Raw genomic sequence first — 24611 nt, forward strand, 5'->3', positions numbered from 1 at the left:
AGTTGATAATGCTATAAAGCCCCAAGGACATTAAAATCAAAGGGTATCACTGTAAAAGGAACAGCTGCTGGTTGTTTCTACCTTTAGAAGTCACACATGAGAATCACTACAGGAGATTCACTTGTAGATTACTAAATATTATTGAATATCTGAGATTTTTTAAGGCATTTAAGTACTATAATTAGCATTTGAAAAAATGATCTAACATTTTTCAATAGTTTATTGATGCTTATTTGTACTGCTCTGATTGGATAGGTTTGAAGTACAGCCTATGATCATTACCAAAACGAAATGGATTTTTAATAAATGGCCAAACAGGAAAATAAAGCTGCCACTGGATCATTTTATTGCACTGAACATTATTTCATTGAAACTGCAGTAATCTAACATTTCCAATGGTAGTTCAGATACAATGCTTTCATCTGCTTTCAATAGGTTACCTGGGATGATGTTGCTGGCTTGGACGATGTCATTGCAGAGCTCAAAGACACCGTGATACTGCCGATTCAAAAAAGGCACCTATTTGAAGGTTCCAGGCTGCTGCAGCCTCCAAAAGGTATACGGGCAGGGTCGGGGGGTTACAACATATACATTAATTGGGGCGAGCACGTAGCTTGCATTTGTAATAGTACTTGAGAGGCTATACAACTAAGGATCTTCAACTTGTATTTTGAGCGAGTGGCCAATCGGCAGGCTTGGTGATGGCAGGCACTACAACTGTATGCAGGAAGTCTGCGACTCTGGTCGTTCAGTGTTGGGTGATTGAGGTTACAGTGTTATTTGGTAACTCGTTTAACCGACACCTAATAACCGGCAAAATTCTCACTCCGAAAACTACAGTATACAGTCGTTTATAAGTTTTGTTTTACTGTTAAGTAATTAAAGAGTTATGGATTACCCTCAACTGGCATTACTGTACTTAATCAAGCATCTTCCACCATCCATTTAACACAACATTCTGTAGGTGAGTACCCAATTATACTGCACATTTCTTGATTTTTTTTATTTTTGTTTGTTAAAAATAGCCTCGGTAGATATACCTCTCCGTTATCCGGAATTTTTTATCAACCGGCACCATCCCGGTCCCGTCGGTGCCGGATACCAAAGAGTTTCCTTATCCAGGATGATGGAGTAGTCCTATGTAGAGTTTGCGCTGCTAACCTTAGACGAAGAGGGGACCTCTTAATAGCTGGGCTAGCTAATTGTAGCTCGTAGGCTGTCCTTTACACTTTGGTTGTGGAGGGGAAGAAAACCACACAGAATTTGATATAGGCTTAATGGAATATCAGAATTCTTGTTGACAGACGATACAAAAAGGCCAGAACAGACAACTCAGCTGCTAGCATGAGAGCTGGATTGCTATTCATATCAGCATTACTGCACTGAGTGAGAGGTATGATATCTGAAAGATGGCACAGGCTTATACCTTCTGGTGCGTGCTGTTGATGTAAAGTTTGCAGCAACGTTACTGTGAACATGCAAAAAGGCATCAAAGAATGCCTGACACCTGTGAGATGAGCACTGAAACAAAAGTGCTATGCCACCTATTAGTGTCTACACACCAACAGTAAGAAATGAAGATGAGCTGAAGAAGCAGTTTTATGATGTCACTGCAACACCATCAGCAGACAAACGAATCATCGAGGGAGATTTCAGTGCGCGGGCTGACAGGGCTGCTTGAGTGACACCACTGAGCCCAATGATGTTGGGAAAGCTAATAATGATGGCCGCCGCCTTGTGAGAAAATACATTGAGAATGAGCTGGTGGTCATCAGCGGAGTCTTGTGCCAACCAGACAAGCATAGCCCATCCTGGATGCATCCATGCTCCATAAACCGGTATTTGATCAATTATATCTTTGGCTGGCAGTCTGACCAGAAGAATATAAAAATTGCACGTGGAGCAGAACGCTGGACTAATGGTTGTATGAAACGCTTAAGTCTATTGGCAATCCAACCACATTGTTGCAAAATTGCCTCGAAGCCCATTAGATGCTTAAATGTGAAGTGGCTTAAGGACCCGAGCAGGAGCTATGCAGAACCTTCAGTGCAGAGCTTCCTTCTGGTGTAGCATCTACAGATGATATCAGTAGCAAGTGAGGTACACTGCAGATACAGTGTGCAGCGCTAAAGGAAGTACATGGCCTCAAATGTAACAATACTGTTTCTCGAGCGTAAATGGTGCGGCTCTTGTGATTTCAGCCTTGCCATTAATGTAGCCATGGCACAATCACTGAGGGATTGTTGAAAGGACCGACCAACGTTACAGATGAAGCCATGATTGTCACATAGTGGCCACAACATAATTACTTGGATGAAATCTCCTCAATAGCCAAGGTTAATGAAGATCATTAAAGCTCCAGGACAGAATGGGATTCCTGCAAAGATTTGCATGGGTGAAGCTTATTGACTCTTCAAAACCATCTGGACAGTTGGCATCATCCCACAGGACTTAGAACCAGAAGCAGAAAGGAGAGAGGAGCAACTGCTGCAAATATCGTGGATTTTTTCTTCTTTTGATAGCAGGATTACATCTCAATTGCCTGCTTGAAAATGCTATTGAATCAGTCTTCCTCGAGACCCATTGTAGCCTTCGATAAATTGCAATGCTATTTGTCATGTTTTTCTTCGCTTGGCGCATTGAAGAGCAACGCGTGGAATTACATAAATCTTTTCTGTTCTGGTGAAAGGTTTTGATACTGTCAGCCGAACGGGTCTGTGGAAAGTGTTTAGTCCACATTCTATTTCAATTCCATGGTGGAATGTTTGTTGGAGTCGGTGTTGATTGAGTGCAAGCTGAGTTTTTTGCCATCACCAGTGCAGTGAAACAAAAGTGTGTGCTTGCACCTAACTCTTCAAAATTGTGGTTGATAATGCAACAGGAGGCTTAGATGTGGGTGTTCACATATGTTTGCACACATCTAGGAGATTCTTCAATCTGTGTAAATGCTTTCATCCAGCAGAAGCCACTTACAGAATTACTAATCACACAAGTAAAATCCATTGATCTTCGTTCAGGCGTCCTGTCTGGATTTTGCATTGGTGTTTTTGAAAATGCCTAGTCATTTTCTGTGTAAACTGAGGTTTTTAACCCATTGTGCTGTTACCAATAAAGCAATTCAAATCCATAATCTAATATGGACAAAAATCCATTTTTGTTACAGTAATACTGAACTAAGTGATGTCACCCAGTTCACTTACCTTGATGATGTGTTGTAAAATGCTGCACCAATATAGACAGTGTGTATATAAAAAAAGCCAGCTCTGTGCTTGGAAGACTGAAAAGCATGTTTGGAATCAGCATGGGATCTAATGCACAACAGAACTGTTCCTTCTGTAAGGATATGAATTCTTGCGTGTTGCCTGTCTCATTCAGTAGCTTGATTAGGTCCACCTCCAATACTTGAGGTTCTTCATGTGCATCAAGTGGAAGGCCAAAATTGCCAAGTGCAAGGTCCTCGAGTGCTAGTTCCACTGGCATTGAGGCCATTGTTGATGGTAGTACAGCTGCGTTAGTCAGGGCATGCCATCTGCATGGCAGATTACAGAATTATAATAAGGATCCCATGCAGCAAGCTGGAATGTAAGGGCAAGTGGAAGCTGGGTGGGCAACAAAAGAGCTAAAGGGACCCACAAAAACAGCCTGAAGCTGCACAATGTCACTGCCAGGAATGGGGAAAGTCTCCTGTCCGATCATACAAGCTGGTGAGCAGCGATACGTGGCAGTGTTGGCCAGGGCAAGCACCCGCTCACAGATTCCCTGAAGGGGAAATGACTGGAAATACAAACAGCAGCAGGCTGTTTGGCTCTGTGAAAGGTGTGGGAAAGCTGGTAGGCATCTCAACTATTGGCCTTAATAGTCATCAAAACTGATTCTCTTTCCAACAACAACTTACATTTATATAGCGCGTTTAACATAGTAAAACATCCCAAGGCACTTCACAGGAGTGTTATCACTGAGTCCATGAGATATTAGGACAGGTGGTTAAAAGGGTAGGTTTTAAGGAGCGTCCTAAAGTAGGAGAGAGGTTTGGGGAGGGAATTCCAGAGCTTGGGGCCTCGGCAGATGAAGGCACGGCTGCCACTGGTGGAGTGATTAAAATCGGGGATGCGCAACAGGCTAGAATTGGAGGGTAAACTTTGGGTACAAAGGACCAGCACTACACCTTCCAGTTGTATTTCTACCAACAAGATATATTTATGATCGGATTATATGAAGAGGGGTGGGAGGAGGCTCAAGTGGGGCATAAACGCCATCATAGACCAGTTGGGCTGAATAGCCTGTTTCTGTGCTGTAAAGTCTATATAATTTAGTAAGATTGAATAAAATATGTTGAATAGTGGCACCATCTACACTCTTGAGAAGCGGTATTATGCAGTGTAATCCACTTGCTCCTGACATCTGTAGGTGCTACAACAGAAGGAAGTTCTGCAGTGAAGGTTCTGCACGGCTCATGCTTGGGTCCTTAAGCTATTTCACATTTAAGCACCTAATGGCCTTCAAGACAATTCTTCACAGCCGTTGGGTTGCCAACAATAGCTTAAAGCATATCATACAATGATCAGTCCAGCATTCTGCTCCACACAAAATTACACGTGTTCCCAATGATGAGGTGATTATTCCTCTTATTTCATGTGCACACTTCTAACTTGCTACCTCAGAAATTTACTTTGGGGGATGGGGAGAGGATGAATTGAAACTGACTTTTCTTTGGTTCCTAGTGAAATGATGAAATCCTTGTTTAAGTAACGTTCAAAAATGCCATTTTTGTGTTTCCCATTCAGGAGTACTTCTGTATGGACCTCCAGGCTGTGGAAAAACTCTTATTGCCAAGGCTACTGCTAAAGAAGCAGGTTGCCGGTTCATTAATCTACAGCCTTCCACCTTGACAGATAAATGGTACGGAGAATCCCAAAAACTGGCTGCAGCTGTTTTCTCATTGGCTGTAAAACTGCAACCTGCCATCATCTTTATAGATGAGATTGGTAAGCATCTGTAATTTAGGTTATTAGCATTTTGTTCAAGGTCTCTAACAAAGATTGTAATTGCTAATATAGATTTGTAATACGTACAATTTTTCTATTTTTCCAGCAGAATAAACACTTATTGAACTATCAGTCCTTTGTATACCTTCAAGTCTCATGTCATTCTTATTTATATTACCCTACATCATTCATGAATTTTACTCTGCAGCTGGCTGCTTGATCCCACACTCCCGATTAGGAGCAGTTGGTCTGATTGTCGCTACTGCAGTGTTATGACCCAGCCTCTGATCTGCAGTCCCTTTTGAGTTGGGCAGGATTGGTAAATGTATCCTGTGTCTTGCTTAAAGGAAGAGAAAACAACTAAACGTGCAGAATAATGACATTCGGTAAAAATAATAATAGTGTAAATGAGGTTGGAATTGTAACAAAATTCTCTTTCAGATGCTGACTCTTGACCCAGAAATTGACAGCCTCAGTGGTGTCCATCCTTCAATCCTAAGCTACTTGACCTTCTTGACTTTGATGTTGAGCCATGAAAGTCTCTGTGTTCCTCTTGATTTTTCTCATCCATTTTTCTTATCAGCAACTCACAGCAGCTGGTCTGATCCTCCAAAATGGGGGAAGTTAAGTACTTGAGGGAGAAAGGCTATGATGGGGTGAGATGTAGTGAGGTGGGAGGAGGCTTGTGTGGGGCATAAATACTGGCATAGACCTGTTGGGCCAAATGGCCTGTTTCTGTGTTGTAACCTCTATGCAGTTCAATGTAATATCTGCAGTATCTTGTCTGTCTCTGCACCAAGGATTTCAGCAGCGCTTTTTTTTGTCCCACAAGTTGAGCATTGGTTATTCGGTATATGCTGCCCCCAGTTTATGTAGAACCTCTTGCAATTAATCAACATTACAAATTCTTCCAATCTTGTACATACCACTGCATGTAGAGTCCAGGCTTGGCACCCGTATTGAAGCTACCAAACAATCATAGCATTTGATCATCTTGATGTGTATTGTCAGGCTACCGTACGGGTTGGTCCAGCAGTTTTTCATGTTGGTAAATGAATGTTGCACTGTTGTTGCTTGTCTCTTGCTCACACAGTAGTTCTGATTGATTTTTGCTGCTGAGGTAGAGAACTGGCCAAAATTTTCAGTCTGAGGAGTGCTATCAACCACTCTGAAAGTTTTCAGCTTTCTGCCTCCACGTTGGTATTATTTGCTGATTTTGTTTTTGTTTTTTGTTTTCTCTGTATTGACTTTTAGCCCATATTCCAAGCTCTTGTTGCTTAGTCATTGTACTATCCATTTTAAACTTTCTACTGACTACGTCTTTAGGACACGAGATGTTATTCAGCAGCTTTCCATTCACCTTAACATCATTGTTGTCTATCAGTACCTCACACGAGGAGTTATGAATTGATCCTGTGCAGGAATGGAGAAAGCACACAACTTTATCTTGATCTTTATCTTGTTCGCAGTGTACACTCTGGATAATTTGGCTCTATCGTATCAAGCTCAATAGAATTAGAGATGTGATCAGTTGATAACGCTGTACTTCATCAAATGCCATTTTGTAATCGGTGAAGCATAGATAGAGGTCATACTGCGCTTCTACGGCTCGCGCTTGCATTGTTTGCAAACAGAAGATGTCTGGTGCTCTTTCCTTTGTAGAACCGATTTTGTCTTCAATGATTTCTGTATTAATCAAGGATCGCATTCAAGCAAATGTTAATTTCATGACTCAACTCTCACTATTCAGTGATTGCTGCACCCTGTTGGTATTGCAACAAAAGCAAAAGATCATGGGGGGTCGTGCACTATATCATACGTAAGATTATAGTTAGATTTAGCTTCGCCATCTTACATCACCAATGTGGGTTGCAACATTTCAGCACAGATGTTATTGTTTCAGTTTGAGCTTCTTCCCAATATTTTTCCTTGTGTTCACAACTGCACGGCAGTTTGTGGAGAGCTGAAAGCTGGATCCTTGCATGTGTTGTGTATGGGTTCGGGTGCCTAGGTTTAACATAACTTTTCTAATTGAGATATATTACTCACTGGAGAATATGTGCGATGCCCACCACTTTCTTCCATAATAAAATACCATCAGGCAATTGTGTACAAGCTAAAACTACTTAGTCAGTTTTATTTACAGGATAAATACACAGGAATCAAAAGCCACAGCAAGATGTGTCAAAAGATTATTGCTTAAAATAAAAAATCATGGGATTGGGGGTAATATTCTGGCATGGATAGAGGATTGGCTATCTAACAGAAGGCAGAGAGTTGGGATAAATGGTTCATTCTCAGACTGGCAATCAGTAACTAGTGGTGTTCCGCAGGGGTCAGTGCTGGGTCCCCAACTCTTTACAATCTATATTAACGATTTGGAGGAGGGAACGATTTGGAGGAGGGGACCGAGTGTAACATATCAAAGTTTGCAGATGATACTAAGATGGGAGGGAAAGTAGTGAGTGAGGAGGACATAAAAAACCTGCAAGGGGACATAGACAGGCTAAGTAAGTGGGCAGAGATTTGGCAGATGGAATACAATACTGGAAAGTGTGAGGTTATGCACTTTGGCAGGAAAAATCGTAGAGCAAGTTATTATCTTAATGGCAAGAAACTGGAAAGTACTGAAGTACAAAGGGATCTGGGGGTCCTGGTGCACGAAACTCAAAAGGTTAGTATGCAGGTGCAGCAAGTGATTAAGAAGGCCAATGGAATGTTGGCTTTCATTGCTAGGGGGATAGAATATAAAAATAGGGAGGTATTGCTTCAGTTGTACAAGGTATTGGTGAGGCCGCACCTGGAATACTGCGTACAGTTTTGGTGTCCATACTTAAGAAAGGACATACTTGCTCTCGAGTCAGTACAAAGAAGGTTCACTCGGTTAATCCCGGGGATGAGGGGATGGACATATGAGGAGAGGTTGAGTAGATTGGGACTCTACTCATTGGAGTTCAGAAGAATGAGAGGCGATCTTATTGAAACATATAAGATTGTGAAGGGGGTGGATGCGGGGAAGATGTTCCCGATGATGGGTGAAACTAGAACTAGGGGGCATAGTCTTAGAATAAGGGGCTGCTCTTTCAAAACTGAGATGAGGAGGAACTACTTCACTCAGAGGGTGGTAGGTCCATGGAATATGCTGCCCCAAAAAGCTGTAGAAGCTACATCATTACCTAAATTTAAAACAGAAATAGACAGTTTCCTAGAAGTAAAGGGAATTAAGGGTTACGGGGAGCGGGCAGGAATTTGGACATGAGTCTAGGTTCGGATCGGTCATGGCCCTGTGGGTAGCGGAGCAGGCCCAGGGGCCGTGTAGCCTGATCCTGCTCCTATTTCGTGTGTCTAATTCTGTTAGATTCAGGAGATGGTTCTGTGATAGTGGATTGGCGGTTAGGATCAGATCAGCCATGATCTTACTGAATGGCGGAGCAGGCTCGAGGGGCTGATTGGCCTACTCCTCCTATTTCTTATGTTCTTATGTAAGATACTCAACAGCAAAATACTGGAAACATTTAAACTAGAATAAATTCACAAGGGCTTAATATGCTCTTTTTGGTATGTTGTTTCTTGGAGTCTGATAAGCAACAGGCCTTTTGAATGAAATAGCTCTGTCTTGGTGGTTATTTAAGATGAGATGTACGTGGATGAAGCAGGTTACTTTCTGAACAAGGGAATTTGCTATTTTCCCATAGACATGGCATCTATTGTCTTCCATTTTGAATCTTGATCAGCGATGACAGCTTCTATTTTAACTCTTGCTACTTTAAAAGCTGTATTGAATGAAGAAAGTCCCCTATTTACCTTTATTCGTTATCCCCTCCCATTGCTTTACCTTTTTTCATGTTTCTTATGGTAAACCAGACCTCTGTGTATCCTGGGGCTTGCTTCTGGCAACCTCAAATGTGTATTCGCACTATCATCACATGCAATCTTCAACTTCATATGATGTGGTGCCATTTTTGTCATTGTCATGTATTGCCAATTTTTGAACTGTTGATCTCTTTTGATTTAACTTTGTCATATTTTGCTATTACGTTTTTTCTGGTTGTACGGTGTTCTTCAAAGAAGCATTCATCCATTTCTCCTTTTCACCCCATACTTTTTGTTCATCTCTGAGTCACCTTAATCTTGTTCAGACCTAATGTGAGAGGATTAATTAGCAATCTTGTTGTGCAAGGCCTCTTGGGGAGGAGCGATCATAATATGATAGAATTCTTCACTAAGATGGAGAGTGAAGTAGCTGATTCAGAGACTTGGGTACTGAATTTAAATAAAGGAAACTACGATGGTATGAGACGCGAGTTGGCTAGGATGAATTGGGGTATGGCAAACATTTAAAGATCGCATGGATGAACTGCAGAATTTGTTCATCCCTGTTCGGCATAAAAATAAAACAAAAAAGGTGACTCAACATTGGCTAACAAGGGAAATTAGGGATAGCATAAGATCCAAGGGAGAGGACAAATAAATTGGCCAGAAAAAGCAGCAAACCTGAGGATTGGGAACAATTTAGGATTCAGCAAAGGAGGACAAAGGGATTAATTAAGAGGGGGAAAATAGAGTATGAGAGTAATCTGCAGGGAACATAAAAACTGACTGTAAAAGCTTCTATAGATATGCGAAGAGAAAAAGATTGGTAAAGTCAAGCGTAGGTCCCTTGCAGTCAGAATCAAGGGAATTTATAATGGGGAACAAAGACATGGCAGACCAATTAAATACATACGTTGGTTCTGTCTTCACAAAGGAGGACACAAATAAACTTCCAGAGATGTCGGGAACATAGGGCCTAATGAGAGGGAAGAACTGAATGAAATCAGTATTTGTAGGGAAATAGTGTTAGGGAAATTGATGGGATTGAAGGCCGATAAATCCCCAGGGCCTGACAATCTACATCCTAAGGTACATAAGGAAGTGGCCCTAGCAATAGTAGATGCATTGGTGGTCATCTTCCAAAATTCTATAGACTCTGGAACAGTTCCCATGGATTGGAGGGTAGCTAATGTAACCCCACTATTTAAAAAAGGTGGTATAGAAAAAACGGGGAATTATAGACCAGTAGGCCTGACATCGGTAGTAGGGAAAATGCTAGAGTCCATTATAAAAGATGTAATAGCAGAGCACTTGGAAAACAGTGACAGGATCGGACAAAGTCAACATGGGTTTACAGAAGGTAAATCGTGCTTGACTAATCTACTGCAATTTTTTGAGGATGTAACTGGTAGAATAGATAAGGGAGAACCAGTGGATGTGGTGTATTTGGACTATCAGAAGGCTTTCGATAAGGTTCCGTGTAAGAGACTAGCATGCAAAGTTAAAGCACATGGGATTGGGGGTAAGGTACTGACTTGGATAGAAAACTGGTTGGCAGACAGGAAGCAAAGAGTTGGAATAAACGGGTCTTTTTCCGAGTGGAAGGCAGTGACTAGTGGGGTACCGCAGGGATCGGTGCTAGGACCCCAGTTATTCACAATATATATTAATGATCGAGACGAGGGAACTAGATGTAATATCTCCAAGTTTGCTGACGACACAAAGCTGGGTGGGCGTGTATGCTGTGAGGAGGATGCAGAGAAACTCCAGTACGATTTGGACAGGTTGGGCGATTGGGCAGATGCATGGCAGATGCAGTATAATGTGGATAAATGCGAGGTTATCCACTTTGGTGGCAAAAACAGGAAGGCAGATTATTATCTGAACGGCAATAGATTGGGAGAAGGGAAAGTGCAACGAGACCTGGGTGTCCTTGTGCACCAATCGCTGAAGGGTAAGCATGCAGGTGCAGCAGGCGGTTAAGAAGGCAAATGGTATGCTGGCCTTCATAGCGAGAGGATTCGAGTACAGGAGCAAAGATGTCCTGCTGCAGTTATACAGGGCCTTGGTGAGACCACACCTTAAGTATTGTGTGCAGTTTTGGTCGCCTTATCTGAGGAAGGATGTTCTTGCCATGGAGGGAGTGCCGCGAAGATTCACCAGACTGATACCTGTGATTTCAGGAATGACGTATGAAGAGAGATTGGGTCGATTAGGCTTAGATTTGCTAGAGTTTAGAAGAATGAGAGGGGATCTCATTGAAACTTAAAAAATTCTAACAGGACTAAACAGACTAGATGCAGGAAGGCTGTTCCCGATGGCGGGGGAGTCCAGAACCAGGGGTCACAGTCTAAGGATAAGGGGTAAGCCATTTAGGACAGAAATGAGGAGGAATTTCTTCACCCGGAGAGTGGTGAACCTGTGGAATTCTCTACCACAGAAGACAGTTGAGGCCAATTCATTAAATATATTCAAGAAGGAGTTAGATATATTTGTTAAGGCTAAGGGGATCAAGGGATATGGGGAGAAAGCAGGGACAGGCTACTGAATTTGGATGATCAGCCATGGTCGCATTGAATGGCAGAGCAGGCTCGAGGGGCCGAATGGCCTACTCCTGCTCCTATCTTCTATGTTTCACTGGTTCACAGCCAAATGATGTATCAAAAATACATGCAGTGGATGAATAAAGTTTCTGGTTCGAGATTGATCTTTATTATTACATATACATGGGATTCGACGTCCCTGTCTTAGTGTCCCCAAAGTGTTTCAGAAGTCTGACTGAATGGTGAGGCTCCTGCATGCTGTATCACTGTGTTCCAGGAACGTCTTGAGGAATTTGTCCTGATAAAGACTGGTGCTACATTTTTTTAGACTGAACTAATGTCTATAACATGTGAATCTAGTTAGATCTAGTTGGTATACAAATATACAGTATTAGTTTACAACTTTGTACAGCAGTCTTTTCTAACAAACCAATAAGATGGCTGCTGCCAGGGTCCAGAGGTGCATCTGTTGGCATCTCCAGGAAATTGTGCTCTGGGTTGGATTTGATTGTGATCTCAGTAAGACTGAAACTGGAGGAAGGACCAGAAAATATGTATGATAAAAATAGTTTCTTTACCTAGTACTTTTTTTCACCTTGAGCAGAAAGAATTGAGACTAAAGGAGAAATTGGTATAATTTTGCTGGTGCAGACTTCAAAGTTAAAGAGGTAACAAGGGTTTGATGCATAAATTTTGAATACATATTTATTTTTTCTGAGGATGTTTTGTATTTGTCCCTCAGATTCTTTTTTGCGCAATCGGTCCAGCTCGGATCATGAAGCTACAGCGATGATGAAAGCTCAGTTCATGAGTCTCTGGGATGGTCTTGATACAGACTTCAACTGCCAGGTGACTGCAGTATTTGATTTTAATGTTAATAACCTGCAACTTTTTGTCACCTCCAATTCACTCCTGTGCTCCATCCTACACACACTCCCAACTTCAAAAGTCTGCTGTATGCATCCTATCTCGCACTAAGCCCTGCTCCCCTATCAATCCTGTCCTTGCCTGCCTCCATTGGCTCCCCATTCCTCAATGCATTGAACTTAAGATCCTCATCCTTGTTTACCAATCCTCCCATGGTCTTGCCACATCTTTTGCAACCCCACTAGCAGTTCCATTATTGGTTAGTCTTTAGCCCATCAGGGCTCAACACTCTGGAAATCTCTCCTAAACACCCCTCTCCACTTTTGAAAAGCCTCCTCCAAAAATACTTCTGAATATGCTTCTGACCATCTCCCTTAGTTCTTCTGTGTAGCTTCCATTTTCCACCTCTGACACACCTTGGAACATTTATTAACACATTGCACTTATGTAATTTCTTTATGATGAAGTACAACTGCAGCACGTGGATTATTATACCCTTAAGCTTAATGACATGTAATTGTTTAGAATTGTCACAGTTGAAATCTGTTTTTACTAACGTTCATTGTTTGGCACTACTCAGCAATAAAAGAGGTATTGCCCCCTGCTGTACAAGTCACAGGCTGTAGACTGCACATAATGAGTGTGAATGTTTCTCTTATTTAATCCATGAGTATAATAACCCAAGTGCTTCTGCTATCCTCTGATCAATAATTTACTAGCAATCATTACTTGTTTTTTTGTGATCATCTTAAAAGTAACTTTTACTGTATCAGTAATGTTCTAATGCTCCACAATTTAGAATTATGTGGTGAGAGAGCTTATGGAAGATTTATGCAGTTTTTTTTTTGACATTGACAGTTAGAATCTCTCCTCACCTGAAGTTGTTGACTCCTTGCTACAGTTCTAAGGGCACCACTTGCTGTCCAGTGGCTCACTTAAGTGGTCATTATTCATATGTGAGCCTTCAGGGTGAGTGTGGGGATATTTGACCATGGGGCAGTCACAGCCAAGCTCTACGCTGACTTCACCTGGCATCAACAGTTGCATGCTTGCAGCAGGAGTTGCTGAATAACCATCAGAGCAAAAAACTTGGCTCATTTTCCTCCTCTCCCCTTTCTAACTTTGGGTTCTGAGGCCAATTGTAGCACTTGTACTGCTGTCTCCGATCAGCTAACTGAGCACAGACCATGGTTTAAATCTGGGATATTCGGGTCTGGTCGACTGAGCTACTTACTGGGTAAACTCGCTGAGCAATCTGGGAGCCCCACACAGGCATCCTTTTCACTTGAGTGATGTAAATACCATGATTAGGTGAACTGTTACTTTTCAAAAGCAAGAGTGCTGTTGACCATCCATCGACTGTTATTTCAACTTGTCACTAATGCAACATACTTCTGTACTTGATTTCCCAGTTAAAGCTGTAAATTTACACACGATTATTTCTAGGAGTGATAATGTGTGACTAAATTAATTTGTCTTTTTGTTTGCTGTGTTATTGTACAATCTATAAAGGTAGTATTAAGCTGATAATTTGCTTTAGATTACAAAGTAAGTTAAAATTTTAAATCCTGAATATGAAGTCATTTATTAATGACATTCTCCTAACGAGCAGGAGCTCTATTTCCATTGAAAACTTGTATTTTGGAGGTGTGGTAGGAAAAGAGAACTCTATGTATAGTAACCATTAAATCTGTGCTCCATGTTGTATCGATGCCTATTATCCATGTTTTATTAGGTAATCGTGATGGGTGCCACGAACAGACCACAAGATCTGGACACTGCCATTTTACGAAGGATGCCAACAAGATTTCATATAAATCAGCCTGTAAGTACCGATACAGGTATAATGTCGTAGGATTAATGTTGATGTTTAATATTTCTGTGATTATAGCCACAAGGTTCATTCAGAGTTTAGAAGTTTCAGCATGGATTTTAAAGTTAGTGATGAGCGAACAGTGAAATTTTGGAGTGTTTTGTCTGAAAATTTGAAAAATGGAAGATCTCTGTAATGCAACATGATATAATTGGAAAAAATATGCTTGCATTTATATACCTTATTCCATAGCAAATTACTTTTGGAGTGCATTGGCTGATGTGTAGGTAAACTAGAAGAACACAGTATCATCTAGAACTTGAGAGGGAACTGATAAACAAATTGGTTTCACTGTTTTTATATTCTTCCTATTAAATAAATGAATGAAACCTGCAAGCCTTTGCTGAGAACCTTTCTGTAAGCAAAAGGCTGCATGCATCGAGAGGACACTGATCTTAAATCCAGTCCAGATAGGTTTCGCTTCCTTTTACTTAATTTATTTGTATTGAGACTTGGATCCAGAGTCCTAGCTCAGTGCTCAAGTAGATTTAGGGGAGCTACCTTGCTTATATGCTTGCTGGCCAGCTCCACAGATACGGTTTTGTTTCTTTTTGACTGCTACTGGTTTATAACTGTCATGTATTTGAATTGGCACTTATGTGAGAACTAATTCTGAGGTAGATCCGGTTTGCCATGGCATGAATTTGGAATGCAAGGTCAGACTTTGTTAGACATTAGGGCAAATCTAATTTTACTTTTAAAAAAAAAAAAAAAATGGTTGGTAAGTGTCCTAAATTTGGGCATTTTCAATCCAATTTGTGGTGGATAAAAGCCCACATTACAAAACTGGCTGTGTATATCTACAAGATGCACTGCAGCAACACGCCAAGGCATCTTCGGCAGCACCTCCCAAACCCACGACCTCTACCGCCTAGAAGGACAAGGGCAGCAGGCACATGGGAACACCACCACCTCCAAGTTCCCCTCCAAGTCACACACCATCCTGACTTGGAAGTTTATCGCCGTTGGTTCATCGTCACAGGGTCAAAATCCTGGAACTCCCTCCCTAACAGCACTGGGAGCATCTTCAGCACACAAACTTTTTTAAAAAATTGTTCTTATGGGATGTGGGCGTCGCTGGCAAGGCCAGTATTTATTGCCCATCCCTAATTGCCCTTGAGAAGGTGGTGGTGAGCCATCTTCTTGAACCGCTGCAGTCCATGTGGTGAAGGTACTCCCACAGTGCTGTTAGGGAGGCAGTTATAAATAAAGGTTTTAAAGAAAACGGCTGCATGTTTGTGGTTAGCGGCAAGACCTGGTCTCTGTATAGAAGCAGACATGTAGGGTGCAGCTAACCTCGGTCTTGGTCAATCACAGTGGGCCATTCTTAGAGAAACACTGAACCCTGATAGCTGCACTAAACCATGATCCCTTCCCCAAAGGATCTCCCAGACAATCTGAATGCTGCTGTGATTTGGAATAGTGGATTGTTTCTAAGATCTTGTGCAATAAATGGATTATGTGACCGTAAATAATCCTGTAAACTCTGCATTACCAATGCAAGTTGCTTAGATGTTGATGAGAAATGATAAATAAGCATAAGTTGCAACTGCTGTTTTTTTTTAGGTGTTGTCATATCTTAATTATTAAAAGGTACAATCAAAAAGAAATGTTAAAACTATAATTGCGAATTGGAGTTGAGATTGTTTTTGGTCACTTACTGTCAAGGGTGGACCTGTTGCACAGGCGAGGCACGTGAGCAAATAAAAAAAACTTTTTCTTCAAAGCTTTGGAATTTTCATCAAACAAAACTGTGCCTGGCCCTAGGTAATAAATTCAACAATGCCTCCACGTCCCTCCACTACCAAGAAAAATCTTCTTCCGGAAACGTTTACACCAATAATAAATAGCACATGCTTTGCATTTTCACTGTGTACTGAAAGGTAACATTTGCTGAGGACACCAAATATGGAGTGAGGGGTTTATGACAGATTATGATGAGATTTGTGAAAGACTCTAGGAGGACATAGGTAGACTAACAGGATGGGCAGATAGCTGGCCGATGCAGTTCGATGTAGAAAAATGTGAAGGAATACCTTTTGGTAGTAAGAAAAGGGAAAGGATATCAACCTTAAATAGTAAGAATATAAACAGAGTAAAGGAGCAAGGGACCTTGCAGTACAGATACACAGATCATTAAAGGTGGCAATGCAAGTAGATAAGGCCATAAAAAGGCGAAGATTAGTTTTGTATTTAGCAATCTAAAATATGAAAGTGAGGCAATGTTGAACTTGTACAAGATATAAGTGATATAGTGATAAGCCAATAAGGTAGGTTGAGGTAAGTTGAACAAAATAGCCTTTTCCTGTTCCCGGGTAATGTTAAACAGTAACGGTATTCTTTACGTTGTGGTACTGTTCCCATACCGAAGAAGTACTGAATTTTGTCTTTGTTTCACAGAATATCAAGCAACGGGAATTAATCCTGGATTTAATTCTACTAAATGAAAAGGTACGTGGCTTATAGTAAAATAATTAAAATTGACTCAATGTTTTTAGTTGGATTGCCAAAAGTTTTCCAAACTTGGATTGGGGTTTAGCTTCTTTAATCATGTACCAGATTAATTTTGATCATTTATGCCTTCTAAGGCCACTTGTGACATTGATGGTTTAGAAATGTATTATTTCTTTATTACCATTCCAGGTTGTTCCTTAGAAAACAGACTTGAGAGGACTTGAATTAAAACTGTAGGACCAGTACCTGACAAAAATGCAAACCAATGGCTAGTCACTGTTCCAGAAGCTTCACAATTGTTGTACCTTTATTAACATGGATGCACATTGCTGGTATTTAATAAATAGCTTGAAAAAGCTTTTGGATTCATTGAACACCATGAGTCTGTGTTGGATGGTGCCCATTGTCACTGATTTGTGTCCTAGTCTACTAGTTCTGGTGTAGGCTGTGGGAGCTCCGAACTGAGTCTTCAATAGGAATGCACTCTGCATTTTATCTATTTGGTTCAGCTGAAGTTGAGAACCTAGTGTTGGGAAACTATGGGTAAGAACCCACTCTTGTGTGATGTATTTTTCCAGCATTGCATTGTCCAACAAATACACCTTTCCAGAATTGGTTCACCCCATAATTTCCCAGTAATACTTGATGTCTCCAAATTCCTTCTTACTGACTTCCCATCCTCCACTCCATTAGCTTCAACTTGTCCAAAAGTCATTACCATATCCCCATCCCACAATAAAACCTGCTTGCAGTTCACCTCTGACCTCTTGGACATTGGCTCCCTGTCTCTCAACACATTCAATTTAAAATCCTCATACTTGTCCTCAAATCCTTTGACCTCTTCCAGCCTTGTATTGCCTTTCACTCCTCAGACTCTGCCCTTTTGTGGATCCCTAATGGCTCAAGACCATTGTATTCTATCTTGTTTGACATTCCTCAGTGATGATTCTATTTACCACAAACAAATATTGCCCTTCTGTTCGTCCTCAGGGTATTTCATGTTGTCGTCATGGTTTAAGTTGCACACATGCGCGCGCACACTCGCACTCTCCTGGGATTCTGTTTGCGTATCTTATCAACTGACTACTTATTTCTTTGTGACAGTTGTGCAAGTTGACTCTCTTCCTCCCTCCCCGTGAGGAAGCATCTTGCATCGACCTGGTTTCTCTCCTTAACATCCCCAACTTTGGTTGAAAGCTCACTTTGGAATGGTGGCACAAACGGGCATTCTGTCACTGCGTAGGGGGGTGCGGCATGCCAATGCATCTGCAACCAGACTGCCTCTGACTTCCGGTTTTTAAAAAGGCATTAATTCAAATCAAGTCTAAAGTATATGCTGTTTGTTGTTTAACAGGTGGACAATTACGTGAACTTGAATGAAGTTGCCAAGGAAACTCATGGCTTTTCAGGGAGTGACCTGAAAGAACTCTGTAGAGACGCTGCCATGTTTTGTGTCCGAGATTATGTAAATAGTTCTGATGATGAGGAAAGGTTTGTATAAATCAGACCTTTTTAAGGTGCAGTTTTTACCGTGTTGCATCTAATTGGATCTAAATTCAGTTAAACAGCCAAAGAATTTCATTCACCCAGTGCATGATGGATGTTGAGTGGTCTGTATATGGTGATGGGAACTCAGATTACCAGCATTTTTGTTTTGAGCTAATGTACACATCCTGTCGGACATGCCTTAAGCACCATTAGCATCAGGAGCATGAACATGACCACAGTATTGAATCGTCAGATTATACAAAGCAAATAAAACAGGTCTTTCAGGCAGTGAATCGGGACTCTGTTTATTATTTTTAAATATTTTTAATTGACAGTCATTTAAACCTTCAAGTAGTGAATGTTCTTTGAAGCTCTTGTACTATGCAATTTCACTAACTTAGAATACCAGTTAATGATTTCTGGCAAAATTCTAAAGTTAATATTGAGTCCAGGATTCCTGCAACTACAAATTTTTTTGTGCTCCGTGTTCAATAAATTATATTTCCTTTTATTAATGCTGGCAGCATTGAGAGGTTAATTAGTGCTCATTTAAAAATGATTCTTGACGAGCGACAATAGGTTTTAGCAGCTTCTGTATTTGTGAAGTACTTTGGGACATTCTGATGCAGCTCTTTTATCTCTTTTTGCTTTTCTCTTTGTTTTTCTTTTTTCGTTTTTCTTGCTTTCTTTGTTTCTTTTGCTTTCTTTCTCTCTCCCTCTCACTTAATCTTTCTCTTTCTATCTATCTTTCTCTGATACTCAGACTGCCATCTTTACTGGCTTGGCTTCTGTCAGTTTGTTGGATCACAGAGTGGAGCAATTTGCAGCAGGAAAATTGGGCATTTCACCATATCACTCCAGTTTCACTCAATTTTGTGATACCTCACGGTCCGCAGCCAGTTGCTGAGGATGGTCATGATTTTTGCACCTTTTGGCTGTGCTGCTCCTCAAGCTTAGGGTTAGGGGCTGATGGGCTAGGTTTGAAGTGAGTGAGTGAGCAGTGTTTGAAACACTGCCTCAAGGCAGTTTAAAGTGACATTGAGTTCCTCCATGAAAGCCACCTATTGGATTTTGTTATTTATATGTTTATTTGTTAACAGAGTTGTATGCCTTTAATTTAGTATTACTATAGTCTGCCACCAATGGTGTGCAAGACATGAATCTGTAATTTGAAAATTGTTTTTAAAACAAAATAGAAGTAGAGAAATGCCACTGCAACTGGTGCAATCCCACCCACAGATAACCTGATTCTGTTTTGCCCCTCATTCTGTTAGTGTGAAGTGCATTTAAACCCAGGTACACAAAGTGTTAACTTGGGTGGGCCCCCAGTCCTCCACTACCCCTTTAGTGATTGGTTGAAATTGTTTATTGTGCATATAGTTTGCAAACAATAGCTATCCACTATCGGAGATTAGTTTAACTGCAACAAGTGAATTATGCTAGAAAATAAGCAGGTGTAGAACTTTGTTCCAGTAAACACAGTTTTTAGTAATGTAAGGTTGGCCTCATGCCATTTCTTATCAAGACCTTGCTCATAATCTATTCCATTTAATCTGATCAATACAGACTAAGCAAATGCTCCTTCATTTAATATCTTCACATTAACTGCTAACGCCCTGCTTGTGTCTGCTTTAATAGTGCTAAGGACAAGATTCGACCCATCAAACAACAGGACCTTCAAAGGGCAATAGAAAAGATGCGAAGGTCTAAAGAAGCTACTGTTTCAAATGGCTTGATGCACCTCAGTGTAGACTGAGGGTAAACTTACCTGTCCAGTTACCAGGAAGGACAAATTGAGCTGCATTTTTGCTTGGTGACTTGGCTGGATGATGGCTGTTCCTCTGCTGATTGGGGGAGCTATGGGGAAAGGTGGGGGGGGGGGATTTTTTTTTTCAATTTGTATTTCTGTGAATTTAATATCACCCATCAAATAAATAAACTGAACCCAACAATTCACGGGTCCATATTCCCAGAAAACTTTATGCCGAACTATTTGTTTAATTCCTATTCACTGGGACTTGTGCAGATACATGTACTAGGATTTTCTGTATGTTGGTTCAGATTGTGAATGTATTAGTATCATTGTTTAAGATTTAATACTGAAAGAATACTACTTGAATGATACAAACACTGTGGGGAAAACTCAAGTGGACTTTTAAGACCCAATGAAAGTACTATACTGATTGGATTGCACAACAATCTGCATCATTTAATAATGAATTAGAGAGTATTTAAGAGCTCCTGAAAATTGAATAAATATGAAGAAACTATTCAAAGCAGTTTCTGACATTTGGTTGAACCATAGTCATGTTTGTTTTATTTAATTACAAACTAGGCTGGTTATGCTTTTTAAATGTATTTTTTATGTTATGGTTCAGTGTAAATACATGTCTAAAGTCTGTCAGGTATTGTAAGTTTTATCTGTTCATTATTTGGTTTGATAAATGGAGGGGACCTATAAGAAGGTGTTCAGTATACTGACTAGCTATGTTCACTATTACTTTTAAAGAATATCTTTAAAAGCTTTGCACACAGCATCATTTTGAGCTCTTGCATGTAAGCACTATTTCAGAACTGAAAACCTTTTACAAGAGGGTATGTGGTGCAGTTTTATATAGTTATGACGAAAGGCTAACAATTGGAAGTGTTTTTTTATTGCAGCAGAAAAGGGCAAGGGGGAAACTAATAGAGTTTTTCAAAACCATAAACTAATGAAGGATTCAGTCCACTGGTTGGCTAATTGGTGACGAGAGGAACACAGGTTCACAATTATCGGAATGAAGGGGGATGTTTATTGAGAACGTTTTTTAATATGAGAGTTATTAGAACATAGAATGCTTTGCCACAAATGACTATTTAGGCAGACAATGTAACAACATTAATATGTATTTGGAAAAAATTTAAAAGTGTATAGAAGGGCTGGAAAATGCGTTTATAGTAGATAGCACCACTTGAAGACCTTGCACCAGCACAAGAGTGCTGTGATTTCAATGATTCAAAGTCCGCCATCAGCACATTACTCGATTGGATCAGTGTTTAATTGAAATTTTATTTGTCAGCAGAAAAACTTTGACACCCCAGAAATTAAAAAAATACAATTTAGCATGCTAATATTTGAAATTTGTCCCCCAGTAACAGTTAATCCTGGTGCTGGGCAAATCCTCACATATGGAATCATCCAGTTTCCTAAATTTTCACATTTCAATCCCGATGGAAGAGATCAAATGACATTTTTGGTTTAAATAAACTTTTTGTTTTTATTATAAAATGTAATTACGTTGTTGGTCATTTCAAATGTGGCCTATTGGTCTCTAGAAGAAATAACTGGTTTTGTGTATATACAGGTTAAAATATATATAGAATAGAGGTAGCCGGGAATGAATTCCAAGGCCGTAATGAAATTTAAGTGTTCATATGGAGTCCTAAACTTCAAGAACAGAATGTGACACAAAAAAGTAGGAATTTCTGTCTTCTGTGATCTTAATGGAATAAGATAAATCCATATTAAAAATGGCACCAGCCAACTGTATCTCTGGTACATCTGTATGAAATGTCTTTTGTTCTGTGGTAAAGTTAGTCTGTGGATGGCCAATACATGTGACTGGCTGGAGGGATTTGGCCCATGTCAGCTTATTCAATGTGAATATCTGTCCTAAATATTTTTGGTGGTGATTCATATACCTGTGTAGCTGCTCAAAGCACAGCCCAATGTCTTGTTTACTCATGGAACCCTCTGCAGGATTACGTTATATAAATTCATTTTGGTGTTGGTAGTCTAAAAAATGTATTTCCTCTTTTGTCTCACTTTTTTTTAAAGTCTGGCTGGGAGGATGTGAGCACGACCGAAAGGAGACATTGTTTCTAGGCTATTCTCCCATTGGTTGGCTAAAGTGCTAAAATTGTTGATCGTTTTGATTGCCTGATTGTGGCAAAGAAAAAGTTTGAAATTCAGAGGAAAATAATCCAGTTTTCTAGTGGCCTTCATGTTTTTATTTTCTGCATCTCTATTTGTAAAGGTGACTCCATAAAATATGTATATACCCCATCATAGACTGTGTGTTTAGAAGAACTTACTGTCAGGAGCTGTTAAAACTATGGACACTGTCTTTAAATAGTCAACTCAGTTTGCATATAGTGTAAATTGGATTATATTGTATGGTATCTTACTGATCTTTCTGCTTCTGTATAGTGTGTTATCTGTAAATAAATCTGAACAGTAGTTTTAGCCTGTACACCATGGTCTAGCAGTGTAGTATTTCCTGCTCTGTAAGGTGACAGGAGAACATGGTTGATATCTCTCAGCAGCAGTTTAATCACAATTCAGAGTTAATTGTTAGACCTGAGTTTATACAAAACAGAAAATAAAGACGCCAGTTGTGGCTTATGGGAGATTCGGTCTGCTTATTGAAACTGTTATTGGACTGTAAACATGAGCAAAAGTATGTGTAAACGGTGGAAGGGAAAGGTAATACAGGGAATACAACAAATTGCAGTCAGTACATGTTTACAAATGAATCCTGCAACCTAGAGAACATATCCATTCTTGTCAATGTCCGTTTTGGACCATAGGTAGAAAATTACTCAATAGGAGATTCTGTCTGTAAGTCATCAGAAGACCTAAAAATAGGTTGTATTGCATCAATAGGAAAATGATGCAATTAGAAATTGCCCTGGGCTTTCCTTCAGCATTTTCCCAACATGTTTCTAATGCACTGAAAAATGTGAAAATGTATCTTGATTTTTGTCACCACTTTGTGAATTTGAACCCTGCAGTAGGAATTTGCTGGAGAAACAGCAGGGTTATACCCACTGGCAAATCATCTGTGGCATTGCTCACAGTCAGTGGAAGAATGTACAATAAGGATGTTATACCATGTAACCCTATGTATTACACAGTAGAGCTAACCTGTGCCATTGTTCTTGGAGAAAAATAAAACAAATTGTCTTCTGCAATTGTCTCGATCTTTCCTGCTCTAATTCACCTGTGCCGCTGTCTTTTTCACTCTTTTCCTTTCATTGTGTCTATTTATTTGTCTATGATTCTCCCTCTCACTGCGTAACTCCTTCACCATCTGTTCTGTCTTCTATATTTATTCCATTCTTTTTGTGGCGCTCATGTTCCTTTACCCAAGTACCCTATTTTTGTGTCTTGCCCTTTTTAAAGCTTAGGATATTGAACGAGAGTGAGTAAAATGTATGATAAATCAGGCAATGAGAGAGAAAATTGAGAATGGGATCTCAAGCTGGCAGAAAATAGGAAGTGAATGGGTGGGAGGCAGTGGGATGAGCCTAGGAGAAAGTGTTGTCCTGAAGTAGCTGTGGGGAATGGGGTCTGGAAGACTTGAGATCTACAGCTTGGAAGAACTCACTAGGGCTGGGCTTTTGCGAATGGGGAACATGGGAGAAATAAAGGGCGTGGTGTGGGGTCTGTCAGTACTCCATGGATGGGAAGGTACCGGGTGCACTATAGGGTACTGAGGTTACGAACCCTCAGGTGCAGGCTAAGGTATGGGGACACTGATGGGATCTGGGGTTTGCTGGTATTTTGGAAGGAGAGTCCTTCAGTTTTGCAGCACTGCGGATGACTAATGGCGGTTTGATGGATGAGGTGATAGTGAGGGGGTTTGATGGTGTTGGGTGAGGCGATGGGGGTTTGATGGTGTTGGGCGAGGTGATGGGGGTTTAATGGCATTGGGCCAGGTGATGGGGGTTTGATGGCATTGGGCCAGGTGATGGGGGTTTGATGGCATTGGAGGTTTTCATAGAAATCGTAGAAATGTACAGCACAGAAGGAGACCGTTTGACCCATTGTGCCTGTGCCGGCTCTTTGAAAAAACAGTCATGCTTAGTCCCACATCCCCGCTTTTTGTCCATAACCTTGTAAGTTCCTCAATGATGAGTGGTTGTCCTTTGTTGACTTGTTCCTTTGCAGAAGATAAAAATACATTTGTTATTCCCCCTATTAATACAAATTTGGATCTATTGGAGAAATGTAATTATTACCCTACAAGACTCGTGGCTGCCTGCCAAAAGATGATCTAAAATAGTGCTTTACTATCTAGAGGTCCAAGGTATGTTTCCAGCCGACTGTCACCTAAATCTGCCAACACTTGCATTTCTGAACAGTTCCATCAGTTGTGTAATAATAGGTGATTAATAATAGTTGTGAAGCCCCATGAGGAAGTGGTGGTGAGGTATATTTTATAAACTATTTGCACAGGGAGAAGCAATCTAACAAACTCCATTCTGTTGGTTGGTTATGCCAGTGCTGGAGATAACGAAAGTACAGCCCTTTCGTCCTGGTGAAGGAGTGAGGTAAACTGGAATGAATCTGCAAAGGAAACAAAGTGGATGCTATATATCAACAATTTAAAAAAAGTAAGAACTTAGATCTATATAGCGCCTTTCACATCCTCAGGATGTCCCAAAGTGTTTCACAGCCAATGAAGTACTTTTGAAGTGTAGTCACTGTTGTAATGTAGGAAATGAGGCAGCCAATTTGTGCACAGCAAGGTCCCATAAACAGCAATGCAATTATGACCAGATAATATGTTTTTTTTAAACTGATGTTGTTTAAGGGATAAATAT

At 40.5% G+C, this 24611-nt stretch overlaps 1 protein-coding gene across 3 annotated transcripts in view; it reads left to right on the forward strand.

The window, feature by feature from the left end:
- The window catches only part of atad1b (ATPase family AAA domain containing 1b), a 50517-nt gene extending 27541 nt beyond the window's left edge, over nucleotides 1-22976 (forward strand). For all 3 annotated transcript variants that reach the window (XM_085994871.1, XM_085994870.1, XM_085994873.1), the window contains 7 exons: nucleotides 436-556; nucleotides 4785-4985; nucleotides 12084-12190; nucleotides 13944-14033; nucleotides 16482-16532; nucleotides 17890-18026; nucleotides 19662-22976. In XM_085994871.1, the coding sequence (XP_085850997.1) occupies nucleotides 436-556; nucleotides 4785-4985; nucleotides 12084-12190; nucleotides 13944-14033; nucleotides 16482-16532; nucleotides 17890-18026; nucleotides 19662-19779 (825 nt within the window). In that variant the 3' untranslated portion in view covers nucleotides 19780-22976. The remainder of the gene's footprint in view (nucleotides 1-435; nucleotides 557-4784; nucleotides 4986-12083; nucleotides 12191-13943; nucleotides 14034-16481; nucleotides 16533-17889; nucleotides 18027-19661) is intronic.
- The last annotated feature ends 1635 nt before the right edge of the window (nucleotides 22977-24611 follow it).

The sequence above is a fragment of the Somniosus microcephalus genome, chromosome 8 (assembly GCF_052327205.1).
Source record: "Somniosus microcephalus isolate GS21.2 chromosome 8, FLI_Smic_1.0, whole genome shotgun sequence".
Lineage (NCBI taxonomy): Eukaryota > Metazoa > Chordata > Chondrichthyes > Squaliformes > Somniosidae > Somniosus > Somniosus microcephalus.